General features: G+C 54.5%; 1 protein-coding gene across 1 annotated transcript in view; it reads right to left on the bottom strand.

Annotated features, from left to right (window-relative positions):
- DPP6 (dipeptidyl peptidase like 6) overlaps positions 1-16031 on the bottom strand; it is a 713986-nt gene that overhangs the window by 15918 nt on the left and 682037 nt on the right. The window contains exon 18 of the mRNA XM_047850332.1: positions 4151-4249. Within this exon, the coding sequence (XP_047706288.1) occupies positions 4151-4249 (99 nt within the window). The remainder of the gene's footprint in view (positions 1-4150; positions 4250-16031) is intronic.

Here is a 16031-nt window from a genome sequence, read left to right as displayed (position 1 = left end):
GGACAGCTGCGCGACCCCCTTCGGATCTTGTCCCGGGCAGTGAGGGACCCAGTGTGGGAGGGGGGAGGGTTGCCTTCCCACTTTCTTCTGCAACCCCCCCAAAACAAGCCTTCCTGCCCACGTTAGAAATTGTTTATTGATGTTAACTATGACCCAGATTAGCGATTACATTGGAATTAGTAGCTTTTTCAGTACAATTACTACGGATACATCCCAGGCTCGGGGGGGCGGGGGCGGGGGTCGGCTTAGCAGCCTGCTGTGACCGGGGCCTCATTACTGATTCTGGCTGAATGTTAATGGCTTGCAAATTAGATCAATGGCCCAGGGACCGGCCAAAAGGCGTCGGACTTTATCATTGCAATATCCATAAAACATGGTCTGGGCTGCTCTGGGCCAACGATAAGCCCGCAGGCCGACCTTGGCCACGACAGGCTGCATACAGCGCAGGGAGCCCTTCCCGAAGACGGATCGCTTCCCTCGGGAAAGCCTTCACCTCTGGTGCCATTAGGTGAAAAAAACAAAACATCACGAAACGAGACATGTCGGTAGGGTCATAGTTTTCAGATCTTTGGGGGGCCCCAAAGGGGTGACATTTAGGTGCCCTGCACACACCTGCTTTTCCAGCACCTGCGTTCCCGTCTGCCACGGAAACTTCATGCTGGAGAGAAATCTCAAGTGGCAAGGGTGGGAGAATTGATTGTTTCTGAAGGTCTTTTCTCTGCATTTCTGGAGGGGATGGCGTCCACCCATCAGCGGACAGAACTACTGTGGCAGCAGCATGCGGACAGGCTTGAAGAAGGAGGGCGCTGGGCCCAGCAGAGAAGCAAACATGTAAAGGAGCACGGTCTGGCCTCAGAGGCTGTGGTAGGAGGCAACGGGTGTGGGGAAACGCGAGGGGGTGTTCCGGAAAACTTGCTGACGGGGACGGGGGTTGGGGCAGGAGGCGGAAGTCTGGCCACGGAGGGCCACCGGGACGGCTTCACAGAGTGTGGCACGTGCCAGGGCCCTGTGCGCGACTGTCGTCGTGAGCCGTGGACACACAGCCCCACGTCCTCACGCCGCACTGGGCCCTGCACGTTACGGAGCCCATCTCGGGGTCTTCAGATATAGACACAGAAGGGAGAGGGGGTCAGAGCAAACCTGGAGATGGCCAGTCCACTTACTCATCCGTCCTCCCACTCCTCCCTCCCTCCATCCAGCATCTGTTAAAATCATCTTATCTTCTTGCCCTTTGGATCTTCCTCGTGGAAGGAAATGACAAAACTCTGCTGTTTACTTAAGGGTTCTCATGAGTTTCAGTGTCCAAGTAACTGGACTCCAGGGCCGGCATGGAAAACGGAACGAGTCAAGGACGCCATCCGCGTGGGCAGGCCACATTTTCCCTTGACCTACTTCTTTGGAACAGGCCCTCCTGTTCCACTGACAAGAATCTCTGTCGCAGAATACGCCAAACTGTCCAGAGTGGCTCTCTTTCTAGACCATGCTCCGACAGGGACGGGGGCGGGATTTGCGACAAACAAGCGGTTACTGGTTGGTTACTCGGCTGAATCCACCAGGAGCTCGCGACACTCTCAGGGCACACGCCCCACTTCAGGAGAGGCGTCCACTGTCGCCCGCGAGGCGCGGGGTTACTTGATGTCCCAATGGCAGCCCGACAAGAGCCGCTGTGTTACAGGCTCGCCGTGTTCTTCCCGCCGGCATCTCGCTGGTTCTTACGCTCGCCATCAGAGCTGGGGTTCCCGTGGCTCTTGTGGGTCCTCATACGCCGCCTGGACCCGGGCCCTTTCTGCTCCCTTCTTTTTAGCTCTACGATTTCCCCTGAGCCCTGATGGAGGCATCTGTGTCCTAGTCTCTCCGCGTCTACGTCTTTTTAATTTACCACTTCTCTCCCTCTCGTGAATAAGCAGGCCTGAGCTCGGCCTGCTGGGCTTTCGGCTCCCTGGGCACCCAACGCGGTCCGTGGTTCCAGGGCTGAGTGTGTCCTGTGGCATGTGAGTGCATCTCATGGGCACCCAGGGGAAAACCAACTGGCAGGGAGACGGTGGGAATGACCCCCGGGCCTGTGGGAAGGGACCCCCGCGGCCCTAACCACGTTTCTTGGCCAGGGCAAATCGCCACAGCCCCCGTTGGTGCTTTTCCTATCTGTTTCTTCTCCCATCTCTAGACCCTTCCTTATTTATTTCCTTCACCGTCTCCTGTTTTATAAGGGAAGCCTCTGGACCCAGGGCTGGGGGGCAGGGATTTGAAGTACACCGTATTTCCCGACTCTCAGAGATGAATATGTAACCTCACGTGCATCTCTAGCTATGTATAGAAAAGTTCTAACGTCATGTGATCCCACAGGGAAAGAACAGGATTGGGATGTTGTGGCACATGGCCTCTGGATGGACGGAAGGTGCTTCCAAGTCAGGGGTCCCTCTGTGCCCACTGACCGCCGGGGCTCTCCCACGGGCTGGGAGTCCGGGTCGGCCTCCTGACTTACCCCACATCGAGCGCCGGCTCGGGCTGCTCCCTGCCCTGGACCGCACGCTCTCCTGTGTGCCAACCTAAAGCCCGCTCCAAGGATCCCGTCCAAGCCCCACCTTCTTGGGAACCTTCCCATGATCCCAGCCCACTCTCATGCTCTGTTCTGAACTCGTGGGCCATTTGCTTTCTGCTCTAAAGGATGCAGCTCGACCACGTGTACTGTTTGGGTCAGGCTGATCTTGTTTCATGGGGGAGAGCCTTGGCTCCTGACCATAGGAGATCAGTCTGTTAGGTAGCTGTGTCTTCGCTAACAAGGAGGTACTTAATAATGCTCCGGGTCCACTGGCCTAGGCGATGAGCCATTGTCCCCCTGTAAGGGACTGGGTAGAGAAAGAGCTTCCAGTGATGGTCTGGACATCACTAATCAATCTCAATACTCTCCCATTGACCACTGGTGACCGTCTACTCCTCTTCAACCAAGAGCTCTAACAGTTACCATCAATCAGTCGAGTTTTCTCAAGAGAGGAGACCCATTTACCAACCTCAGAGGTGATGGGTAGATGGACCTGAATGAAGGACTCCGTGACACCTTCAAGGGGGAAATCTAAATCGTTTAAGAGAAGGGTGCCATCTCCCAGAGTAGGCAAGTCTGGAGGGGGATAGAGCTCAGGGGGAAAGACAGACGTATCTGGGGCATTTTGCATGTGGGGTTTCCAAAGGTAAACATCTGGTGGGCAGTTAGGATGCCAGGGGCTGGCTGGGTTGACTAGGGAGCCAACGAAGAGAGGAGGATTGAACCTATGGGGACCCTGCGTCCCCCCCTGGAGCTATGAGTGCAACCAGTGCTCTGGGGCTACAGTGCCTGGTGGGTTCCAGCACAGCATTGGAGCTTATAAAAGTCTACTGGATGCACGAATGGACAGTTCAGGACCAAGAAGGAAACAGAAAAGGCAGAGTTCTGGGTGCTTCTTGGGTTGTTACAACACATCAGTCCTCCATTACATTATTTCCCCCATTCTGAGGATACCCCCTTGGCCCATGATCAGCACTGACAGGTTAGACGATGAAGCAGAAAAATACCAAATGGAACAGGAAAGGAATCCCCACACGGAGGACGTTTTCTCTGGATGGTGTCATGCATGTCCCCCCCAAAGGAGAGAATTCCAGCCTGGGACCTTATTTAAATTGTCAGCCTCTTGAGGAGAGGTTTTTTTTTTTTTTTTTTTTTTTTAAATTTCCAGAGAAGCCTCTTGGTTCTCAGCACAATAGCTTGGTGCAGGATGCTTTCCCCCCATGAGCCCCGCCTGAATCTCTTCCTTGCTGGCTGGAATGCATTTCTAGCCATGAAGCCCAGCGAGTGTGGTGCAGGGGGGAGCCTCAGACGCACAGTAACCTACTGCTGATGGTTGGGCTGTTTCAGAGTAGATGTTTGCTTTCCTTGTAAAGAGGACAATGCAGGGGCGCCTGGGTGGCTCAGTCAGTTGAGTGAACGACTCTTGATTTTGTCTTAGGTCATGACCAAATGGTTCGTGGGATTGAGTCCCACGCTGGGCTCTGTGCTGAAGGTGCAGAGCCTGCTTGGGATTCTCTCTCTCCCTCTCTCTGCCCCTCCCCTGCTTGTGCGCATGCTCTCTTTCAAAATAAATAATAAACTTAAAAAAATGGGAGACAATGCAGTACTTACTGTAATCGTCAACCTCGATCTTCCTGTATTCCACTTTCGGCATCTGTCGGTCATGTACGGCCTTCTTTACGTGTTCGTTTGTTTCTAGGTCATAAATTTCTAAGCGAGAGAAAGGAAAATGACACAGTCAGACTCAGCAGTCATTTATGGAAGCCAAGTGTTGTCATGTGCATCAGACCACTAATTCCTACACTGGGCCTGGAGTTGATGATTACTATTTCTTTTGCACAGACTAGGAAACTGAGACATTAGATAACTTGCTCAAGATACAGGACAAGGTGGAGTGCCCAGTCTCAAGTCAGGAGCTTGGGTAGACGAAAGATTCCTCCCCCGTATTAGGCAACTCCTCTGCCCCCTATAAATCGTCTTTCTGCAAGGCATTTCTCACTCACATGTATATCATCTTTCCGCAACGCATTTCTCACTCACACGTATATCATCTTTCCACAAGGCCTTTCTCACTCACACGCATAGGTCTGGGTATGTTTTATCCCAACACTGCTGGTTATGGAAAACCAACGTCACACACCTGTTAGGACAGATGAGTTTCCGAATATAGTGGCCATGATAACGGTGGGGAATAAATTTAAGAATTCCCTGAGCTTGCACCAAAACCTAACCTAAGCCTAACCTACCCTAAGCCTGGGTTAACAAGGCTTAGGGCAGAAAGCCACTTCCACAGGACGAAAGCGTCTGAGAACAGGTGGAAGTGGAAAGCCCCACAGCAGGGCAAAGATGTCCAGAGCTAACTAGCAAGAAAAATGCCTTGTTAACCCTGAGGTAGCATGCTCTCTCTGACTCAGTCCCTAGAAAAGTTCAGATAAACAGACACGGTGACTGATGCCTGCAGTAAATGGCCGTCTGCTCAGCGTCAGCATTTTGATTTGTATTGACCCTAACCCCTAACACTGCATACCTTTGAAACCCCCTTTCTCTCACACACAAGTTAACGATCACTGTTTTATTGTTTCTCTCTGCACGTCCATCACATTTGTAAGCCTTCTGATCCTAATAAATATGGAGCAAGGACCCTTACTTGGGGCTCTTGTCCCTCCCGGACATTAGCCTCTCTCGTATTCAATTCTGCGTCTGCTCTCTTGCTGGGCAAGACAGAACCCCAGACTCAAAGTCTGCAACAAATAACCAAGGAAAGAAAAGAGAGTAGAGGCTGGAGTATGCTCTTTATTAAAATTTTACAGGAAAGGTGGATTCAGATCTCTCACCCTACTCATAATGTGGTCTGGCTTGGCACACCTTAATCTGGATGATCATATTAGCTGGCAGTGATACAGTGCAGCGAGACTGGCCCTTTCCCCTCCAAATGAGAGAGAGAGGGGTCAGTCCTATGCTGGCTCCTTACATGCACGTGCACCCAGTGGTATGTGTCCAGGTGCAAGGATGCTCTCATCAGCCCACTTCTCTAATCTCCTCCTTCCTCCTACTCCACCATCTGCTCTGTAATAAAACCACCGGATTTGACTTCCCCCTTCCTCTCTTACTTTGAGCCCATATGTGGGGACACCTTGTGGCTCATTATGAAAGGAAATTTTGTCTGCATGGACCTCCACCTTTGAAACATTCATGAATATTTTCAAGAGTAAACTCACACCACATGCAATGCTACAAGGAACGGTGAACTGTCCCCATAGAAACTCCTTTTAAGAACAACAGACACCCTAAGTGACACCTTTAGCACGAAGGCACCTGGAGGCCAAATATCGCCCAGAACCAGGAGTCTCCAGCACTGAGCAGTGTTATCTGTGAACAGCACAAGGCTACCAGTGGTGCTCAGGGATCGGGGGGATTCTTTGGGAACAGAAATGGCAAACGCCCTCAGGGGCCAGTGGAAAGGGACAGTTCCAGTTGCTGCACACATATTTGAAAATTCAGCTTTGATGGGGCGCCTGGGTGGCTCAGTCGGTTAAGCGTCCGACTTCGGCTCAGGTCATGATCTCATGGTTCGTGAGTTCGGGCCCCGCGTCGGGCTCCGTGCTGACAGCTCAGAGCCTGGAGCCTGCTTCCGATTCTGTGTCTCCCTCTCTCTCTTCCCCTCTACCACTCACACTCTGTCTCTCTCCCTCTCAAAAATAAATAAGCATTAATTTTAAAAAAAGGAAAAAGAAAATTCAGCTTTGATGTAAAGGTGAGGGGGGAAGTGGTAAAACTAAATTTTCAAACAGGTAGAGTTAAAGGTAAAAACCTCTTAAGTTGGACCAAGATTGTGCAAGATTCTGAACACCACATGGCAGCCAAGACACGGGGTCCTTTGTAGACAGCAAGTCGGGACACCTGTGTCTGCGAGGGACGTACAGGGAGGTCCAAGCACACCTGGCCTCAACTCGGAGACCCGGAGATGTGGCTGAGAGACGGCACGCTCTATCTTCTGGCCATGCACGCAAGTTAGGGAAGGAGCACAGCCCCAGGGTGGCAGGTGGCCCCGCTGCCCACCCCATGTCCACAGCCCGGACTCCTCAGAGAGCCGATGCAGCACTCAGGTTTTGCTGAGTCTAAATGCCCTCCTCCTGTTAAGAGTGTTGCAGGCACTCAGTGGAGAGGAATTGGTTTGTGAGATATTAACTATTTCTTATCCGTATCCTAGTCACAACGATAGGGCGGGAAGTCTAGAAGGTAGTTCTGCAGGATAAGGAGAAAAGTAGCATTTTTCAAGTTCTTGGCTGCCACAGAAGCTTTGCACTTGCTGTTCCCTCTGAAGAAACTTTCTTTGCTGGCTCCTCCTCCATCAGGTCAAACATCACCTCGTCAAGCAGAAGTCTATCTCAGGTACCCCTCTTCACACCAAGGGTAAGAGTTGTGGTCATCTGTCAGACTCTTTCCCACCCTCCAACTCCCCAGGCATCAGTGTTTGGGCCCATCCCAGGGACGAAACGCATGAGTTTCCAGTCACCTGAGTAGATGGGGAAATCCAGTTCATACCCCGGAAATGGCGCATCCCCACAGGAGCCAAGTCTGGGTTTCTCCCCAGGCTTTCTCCCTGTTCCCACATGGCCCCTTTCCATGGCCACAAGAGGGTCTCTGCTACAGAAGCGGCTGGGAGGGACTGGGAGGTCCTCCTGGGTGCTTCAGAAGCCTGGGGGCTTTCAGGGGTTCCCAGGGTTTCAGGCCTGTCGAGTGGTGAGAGTTGACACAATCGAAGCCTCTCCACCATTGTTCCCCGCATGAAACGATCCACGGTGAAACCAAAGCACACTTCCGTTGCACTGACGGGAAAGCGTATGGTACTTGATGGAGTCCCGGCGGACGCAGGTTAACACTGAGTCAATGCCGGGACCAGGATGGAATTCATGGACGCTGCCCCAGACCTGCACTCAGTGCAAGAGCCAGTGCACAGATCTTCTGGAAGCCTCAATCTTCAGGGAACCTGCCATCTTTCCCTCCCTGTGTGCCCACAAGATAAGCCCAGGTGGAGACAGGTAAGGGACTAGGGGTGTGCAAATGTGGGCCAAGCTGGACGAGGGGAATTAGCAGGCACATGAGTAGACCGTCTTCACCAACAAGAACAAAGGCGGCTCACTGCCACCGAGAGGCAGCAGCACGCGTTTGCTTCCGGGGTGCAGGTGACAGCCTCAGCTGGGGAAGTTTGTTGGTGGCAAGGCCAACTGGACCACCAGAGTTCAAAACGCAAGAGGACCGAATGGAGCCTCTCAGTTTATCACGACACGCTCCTCCGTCCGTGGGCACACGTTTGAATTCAGTCTTTCTGGCATCAGTCAGCAATCTCTGATGCTGATCCTGAAGGAGAAATTTCGTGCTTAGGTTTGCAGAGTCGTTTTGCTGCCCACCGAGCTCAGCTCGCCTGGAGCTAGCGAGAACACAGGCTCACCTCCGGAACAGCCCGTCCGTTCCTGGACCCCGGAGCGCCGGCTTCGAGTGGGAGCGTGCAATGTTCTCTTCGAGCACTGACTCTACAGACTGCGTTTGAATAGCTCGCCCTCTGTATTGAAATCCCACCCTTCACAGAGGCACCAAAGCAACAGACTATTAAATTTAGTTAAATATTAGATTTCTCATTTAATGATTGCCCACACAACTGGTTTTATCAGCAGAGAGCTGGCTGGCCCACAGGGGAGTTGAGTTAAGCCATTTTATTTGTTCCCATAATTGCATTCAAAGAAGGCAGGAGCTCAGCAGAGGAAATAAGAGAAGATTGGCATGTTCCCAGAGGACTCTTCTTTTGACTTCATGGCCATGGGGACCTCCAGTCTGGAGCATACAAATGGCCACTCCTTAATTAAATGTGAGCCCCCTCTAATATTTGGTGGAATTAGCTATTATCAGATCTGGACACAGTGAGACCGCAGAAGCAAATGCCTGCTCATGGGGGCTGCCTCCCTGCCCGTGCCCCGGCGGGCGGATGGGGCATGGCCCGTGGGCGGTTCGAGGACTCTGTTGGTTCAGGGAAGCAGTGGGGGCATCACCGCTTGGCTGAATTTGGGGAAATGTGACCAGAATCTAACAGAAGCCAACAGGCGACTGACCTGATGACGATGAGAACAGCCCGCTCCCCTCCTGGCATTTCTGTAGGAGGTGGAGCGCAGGAGAGCACGTGCACGGAGAGTAGGCATCTGCTTCGCCCTGCTGCGTGGTCTCATCGCCCTGCATGGGTTTCCTGTGCCTCTCACCGCCCAGGCCTGTCCTGGCACACTGCCGATGGCTTCCTCGTGTGCACCTGCCCCTGGTCGGCCGCCCCAGGGCCGTGCGGCTCGGACCAGTGCAGGCTGACGCCACGCCAGCACGGGCGCCCCTGTGCTCCCGAAGATCTCCTTTCTCTGAACGTTGAATGTCCGGTCGTTAGAGTCACTGTCACACAGTCGGGTAACAGTTGCTCCTTTTTGCTCTAGGTTTGTCTTCAGTAGGATTTTAAGGAACTTGAAGGCAGAGTCCCTGTGAATGAACTGATCTTTGGCACAACCACTGGCATCTGGCCAGGCAGGTGAATGGGATTAATCAGGAAGGGCTGTGTGTTGCCTGGGCTGACGTGGCCCCCTCCCCACAATGCACTACACTGCCACGTAGTTCTGGGTGCAGCGGTGGGTGGGGTGGCAGCGACCTAGGAGGGAGAGAGGGAGGACACCAAGGTAGGGCTGGGAGGCTGGCTGTGTGCCGTTCTCTCTGTCGACCACACGCACGCTCGCTCACTGAACGTGCCGTATTTTGGTCTAAAATGACCCATCTGTAAATCTGATCACTCCATCCCCCACAAAGGCTGCCTGTGTGTGGAGTCCTGGGGATCCAGAAGACTTTCCGGATACACAGACAACGAGGGTTTGACAGAATGGGTCATTCCAGGCTTGGGGCTCCTGGTCTCTCTGACGTCTGTCTCCCGTCTGACCGGCGGGCCACAGAGGATGTGGTCTGTGGGCGGTTACTCAGGAAAAGATGCAGAGGGGCCAGGGTGGCTCCCAGACAGCGAGGACCACGTGGGCAAGGCCAGGCCACCAGGCAGCTCGCGTCTCGTACGATCTCAGAAAAGGACTGTCTTGATGTCCGCTGCAGCGGGAGTTGCTTTTGCATCTTGATAAAGACCCACGTGAGGAAGAAGAGAATCCTGTCCGTGAGTGTTGGTAAGGCAGTGGGCCTGGGCAGCCAGGTCACCTGGGGTTTGCCAGCACGCACTCAAGAACATGCTGTGCGGGCGCCTGGGTGGCTCAGTCGGTTAGGCGTCCGACTCTTGACTGCGGCTCAGATCATGATCTCACGGTTTGTGAGTTGGAACCCCGTGTCGGGCTTTGTGTTGACAGTGTGGAGCCTGCTTGGGATTCTCTGTCTCCCCTCTCTCTGTCCCTCCCCCGCTTGTGCTCTCTCTCACTCTCAAAAATAGAGAAGCAAACAAACAAAAAAACAAACAATGTAAAGAACACGCTGTGGGGTGCTGCCTGCGAACACACACTATGCCCACCTCCACCGCCCCCTGCACTTCCTCCCGCTGGCCAGGGAGCCGACCGGGAGGGTGCCGCGATTGCCGACAGGGCATCCACACAGCTGAGTGGTACTCCCTCTCCTACTTACGTTACGACCAGCCGAGCATTAACTGTGTCTTGTTGGTTTTTCTATCCCAGTACCTAAGTTGTTTGAATACCCAGGCATCAAATGAGTATACTTTGGTCCCAGGCATAATTACGTTCTTAAGGAAACAGCTTTTAAATAATTCAGAGTCACATCTGTGAACACCCTGCAGGCTCTGCTCGTAGATAAGATTTTCTAAAGGGAAAGAAGTCAAATATTCCCAGGGTGGCTCTGGGGTCATGGGGGAGGAGGAGGAAGGACAAAGAATTCTGAAACAGTAATTTCAAATTTCAGAGCAGGGCTGGAGTGGATGCAACGATCGGCCCAGAGCCAGACCCCTGACCTCGCAGGGCCCGTCTCGCCACCTGCCGTGCGGCCTTCCTGCGGCCCCCACCCTCCGTGCCTGTCACGGTCAAAGAGCACAGGCCTCACGTTAGCTGGCAGTCCGGGCTTCCCACAGTCTGTCCAGAAGCCGCCTTCCGGAGAGCCGGCTGGCCCTCCCGCCACTGCCACAGGCATGCGGACCCCCACATCTCCGTCTCCCTCCACACAGCCGGGTGGAACAGCCTTCCTGACGCACGAGGTGGCTGTGTCTCTCTGCTTGCCGTGTCCAAAGCCAGCATGAGGTTCAAACACCGCTAGGGGCTTGGCGCTGAGCCAGACAGGGCCGGGGGTGGTTTTGGGAACTGTGATCAGAGAATCTGCGATTGTCCGCACATTGCTTAGACTATCGTGACGGCACAGCCGTCTCCAGCTGTTGCGTCCTGGGGTCCGGGAGAGAGCCCCCGTGGTCAGGACTGTGTGCTTGGGGTCAGTGAGCCATGGTTCTGGTCCTGGACGAGGTGGTGTCATCCGGTAATTTGCTATAACGAGGCACGTGCAGGATACCGTGTGCAAAGCCCTTGGGCGGGCTGGCCACGGGATGAGATGGCCCCCCGATCCCGCTGAAAGTGGTGAATGCCACGACGATGGGGCACTCAGTGGCCAGCACCAGAAGGTGAAGTTTAAGGGCTCAGTCCTTCCAGCCCACAGAATACTTCCCGGCCCGCTCCAGCCCAGAAGCAGCACCTTCTCTTCCTCCGGGGGGGAAAGGAGGCCAGCATGGGTCTCCTGGCCGGCTCACTGTGGGCACCAGATGGAGAACACTAGATCTGCAGAAGCCCCTCAGGCCGCGTTGACAGCAAGGCCAATGGATGGTGGGCCAGAGGCAAAGGCCAGGCTGGAAAGAGGACCCACCGCTTTCTAGCCGTACGTGCATGTGTGCGCATGTGTTTCCTCGATTTTCTTAACTGGAAAATGGGGGTGATAGCAGACTGTCACGTGAGGACAGAACGGGCCCATAGCAAGTGATTCCTAAGTGCTGGCCTAGTCACGTGGACGCCACGGTTACTCTCTGGGCCCCTGGCCAGGTCAAGTTTCCAGAACATATTCCCGGCGCAGCATCACTCATAACGAGCCCGCGTGGGGTGGGGCTTGGCAGCATCGAGGATGCGGGACCGCAGGCTGGGTTTGCGACTACAGATGAGAGGCGCCTGCCCGCCCTTCACCTTGTGCCACGCCTGGAAGGAAAGAACTCAGCTCACCTGGAGCGCACCTGCACGTGAGGGCGGTCGGCTAGTCCCGGCCCAGCAGGGGTCACACTCGTGGACCCGCAGCTTCGACCACCGCCCACTCCAGGCAGGGGCCCGGCCCCCCACACGGACTCCTCAACGGAGAGGGACCCACCCAGTGTCACAAACACCGAGAGCGCTTTGTTCTGTGCCGGCGACGCGGCTGGGGACGAGATGGGGCGAGAAGCTCTGTCAGAGGACACATCGAAAGTTACACACACAGAAAAGAGCCTCTCACACATCCCGCCGACAAAACCCGAGGCTGGGACCCCAAGCGCGGGGTCCGATATGCTACCACACCTGCAGCTTCTGGTTCTCTCTGTCCAGGAGGACCCAGGCCTGTCTGTGGTGCCACCCTCTGTGACGGAGCAGGAGGAGCTGGGGGTTCCAGGCATGGGGTCTCCTGCTCTGGTACTTATTTTCAAGTCACGTCATCTGCTTGGGCCCCACGCTGGCGGCTGGCACCCAACAGGCTTGCCATCAATGTTCTCACTGAGTGAGCCGAGAAATTGGAACATTTTTCCATTTTACCTCATCTTTAAGAACGCGGAGCAGACTAGAGGGTTCACTGTGACTTGCTGGTGTTTTTACTCTCCCTTTCCTTTCTTCCTTCTTTTCTCTCTTTTTTTTTTTTTTTTAAATTTTTTTTTTCAATGTTTATTTATTTTTGGGACAGAGAGAGACAGAGCATGAACGGGGGAGGGGCAGAGAGAGAGGGAGACACAGAATCGGAAACAGGCTCCAGGCTCCGAGCCATCAGCCCAGAGCCTGACGCGGGGCTCGAACTCACGGACTGCGAGATCGTGACCTGGCTGAAGTCGGACGCTTAACCGACTGCGCCACCAAGGCGCCCCAGCTTTTCTCTCTTTTTAAACCCACTTCCCACCGTCTCCTTGAAGAATTCAGATAATTTGCTCTTCAACAGTCAGAATTCCAGAAGAAATAACACATCAGCTGTTGGGATTCCCGCGATCCGAGCCTCAGTTTTGTCATCTGTGAAATGGAGCCGGCTGCCATTCTCACGGGTTATTGATGAGAAGCAAGGAAAAGAGCCTCATCATGTGCTATGTGACAGTACTGTGACCGTCACAGCCCTTGGGCATCACGTGTCACATCAGACTACCGAGGCCGTGGGGTCTGGCTTCTGCTGAGGACACGGGGGACTCTCAGACCAAGGGAGCCCCGAGGGATGAGCACTGAGGCTGCTGAGTGGGTGGGACCAACATGCCGTCTACATGGGGCATGAGGAACACTCCTTCCGGAGCTCTGTGGCCCGCAGCTGTCGGGGTCTCCGACCTCCAGCCTTGGAAGTGAAGAAGTTCGATTAGTTGTTGCCTATCATCCTTTTTAACTCCCAGATCTGGGATTTCCAGAACGAAACAGCTTTCCTTTCTTCTCCGTGATGAGCCCCATATGCACGGCCACCTGACGCCCAGTGAGTCAAACAAACCAGCACTCGGCCCTTGTCCTGCCTACCGCTCCAAACGGAGCCCGCTTCTTATCTGGGAATTCCTACAGCAGAGTTGGGAAAATGAGGACAATTTTTTTTTTTTTTAAAGAAAATCACAAAAACAACCGAAATCCCAATCCCTACCAAATTTGAAAAGTCCACAAATCTCTACCCTTCATCGAGGTCTCTCGGACCTTGACTCTGGGTCTGACAAAGACCCCAGGATTCGCATCCCTGCTCACGCCAGGCACTGACCGACATGTGCCTCTCTGTTTAGGTCTGTTATTACGTCTTCTGTCTTCTGTGCCCTCAGAAGATTCCAGGCTCATGCGGGTAGGAGCGGGTCCCTGGCCCCACGCCCCCATAACCACCCATCTGTCCCTGGAGCTTCCCCTGCTGGCTCTGTGCTCTCCTCCTGTGTTCCTGCGTCCCCAGGCGGTGCTCACGGCCACAGTCAGAGAACCCTCCCTGGTGTGTGTGGGGTCAGCCCCCTCATAGGGACCCCTCCAGCACGAGCACCTCTGTCACAGTCTGGGGCCTCTGGAGAGCACTCCATGGGCTGGTTCAGGGAAGTATTCGACAAGCTTGTGCTGGCAGAGTGATCTATACAAAATTGGCCAATATTTCTGCACTCAGTCACTTCTCTCAAGGACTGGCAAAGGTTGCCAGTGGCATCCTAGACCCATGCTCCTTCGTCCTGTGACGGTGACAGGAGGCACCACGGGCCTCTCTCCCTCCTTCCTGGGCTTCCCTTGCACCTTGGCGGGCCCACGTGAGGGGGTTCTGGCCGCTGGAAATGCCGCATACCACTGCTAGGCTGTGCAAGGTCTGATGTCCTGACCCACAGCATCTTCCCTTTCTCCTTCTTCCCGTCCACGTGGCCGGAAGCTGGGGTGATGATGATGGGCCGCAGTCTGGAAGGAACTTGTAAGCCCAGGTTCCTCTCAGAAGAGCGACAAGGATCACACCATCTGAACTTTGTGTGAGCGAAATACAAACCTTTGTTTTGCTGTGTCGTGTGCTGGACTGTGTCCCCCAAGATGCTGAAGTCCTAACCTCCCCATATCTTATTTGGGATGAGGGTTTTTGCAGAGGAAACAAGTTTAGTTGAGGCCATCAGGGACCCTGATCCAATACGACTGGTGTCCTTAGGAAAAGGGGGACATTTGGACACAGGGACGCACACAGGGAGGCCGTGTGAGGAGGCAGACTGGCTCTCACACAAGCCAAGAAACACCCATAATTGCCAGAAGCCACCAGAATCCGGGCAGAGACCTGGACCCGACTCTCCCTTACAGCCTCCGAACAAAGTCGCCTGCTGACACCTCGCTCTTGAACTCGCAGCCTCCAGAGCCGGGACAGAATCCAGCGCCCCATGTGTGCCGCGCTGGGACAGGAGCCCCGGGAGACTCCCACGTGAAGATTTGGGTGGTGGCAGCTGTTAGCGCTCGGCCATGAAACCCCGACTTCCTCTGAGGTGCAAGGAGCCGGGACAAAAGCCATCTCTGTGCGTTCTCCACAGCCAGCGGGACGAGGAACTAAGCTGTGACCGGCAACAGGAACGCGGGCGTGCGGGTGGCCCTTGCAGGACCAGCCTGCAGGGACGGTCGTGCTTTGCCCTCTCTCCACCTTCTGGCCACTTTTCATCACAAAGCCACTCGAGGGCGGAAGTGACGAGCTGGACAAGCGGTGGGGCAGGCAGGAGGGCATGATGACTGTGGAGCTGGCGTGGCAGACGGGGATGCACACAGACAGCAACGTGTTCCGTCCCGTTGAAGCGACTGCTGTGTTAGGGTTCCGTGACACCGCCAGACCCTAGCTGACAGGCGAGGTTCTTCTACTTTAAAAGAAGCCTTTGGGGAGCCTGGGTGGCTCAGTCGGTTGAATGTCCGACTTCGGCTTGGGTCATGATCTCGCAATCTGTGAGTTCCAGCCCTGCATCGGGCTCTGTGCTGATGGCTCAGAGCCTGGAGCCTGCTTTGGATTCTGTGCCTCCCTCTCTCTCTGCCCCTCCCCCACTCATGCTCTGTCTTTCTCAAAAACAAACATTAAAAAAATAAAAAAAAATAGGGCATAGTTCCACGTGCTCTGTACCCAGCCTCCCCCAGGAGTGACGGCCTCCGTGACCCGGCGTGGCCTTGAGAGCAAGACACCAACACTGGGGTGGAGCCGCTGGCCACACACCTCATTCAGTTTTCATCAGACTGTAGATTTTTAAGAAGGGAAAAACTTCATGAAATATCGGGAAATTATCTACGTCCTCTTGTATTTTAACAAACCCTCTTAATGGAACAATCCATGTTTTCGTCAGAAAAAAAGGATGCCCCAGCAGAGGCTTTGTGAAATACTTCCATCTTTTCTGGTGAAATCCGTAGCTAAGGAGATTCTGGCATGAACACTCGAGGCCTGTCATGCGGGCCGTGTCTGTCGATCCCACAGACACATGCCTTGGGGTGGGGGTCCTGGCCCGACCTGCTGGCCAGGCTCCCCAGGACTCTCCAAGCCCTTGTGCTGGGAAGAGCGGGCAGCCTGGGGGCGGGCAGGGGAGGCGGGTGCAGCCCAGGGAATCCTGTGTCAAACCCTGTCCCTACTGGACGTGTGGCCAGACCCCCAAACCTCACAGGCTCCTAGAAACGTTCCCCAGTCGTGCTGGAGATGAGGCCTGGGGCCGGGCACCCTTCACCCTGAACCCCCACTCCCCCCAGCACACAGGGAGGCCAACACAGCCCCCTCCCTCCCTTCTCCCCTTTGAGGGCCACACAAGTGTTTTGAGTGGGTTTTGTAACCATCTGATGTC

The sequence above is a fragment of the Prionailurus viverrinus genome, chromosome A2 (assembly GCF_022837055.1).
Source record: "Prionailurus viverrinus isolate Anna chromosome A2, UM_Priviv_1.0, whole genome shotgun sequence".
Classification (NCBI taxonomy): domain Eukaryota; kingdom Metazoa; phylum Chordata; class Mammalia; order Carnivora; family Felidae; genus Prionailurus; species Prionailurus viverrinus.
The sequence above is the reverse complement of the archived record's forward strand: the minus strand, read 5'-3'. Positions and strand labels throughout refer to the sequence as shown.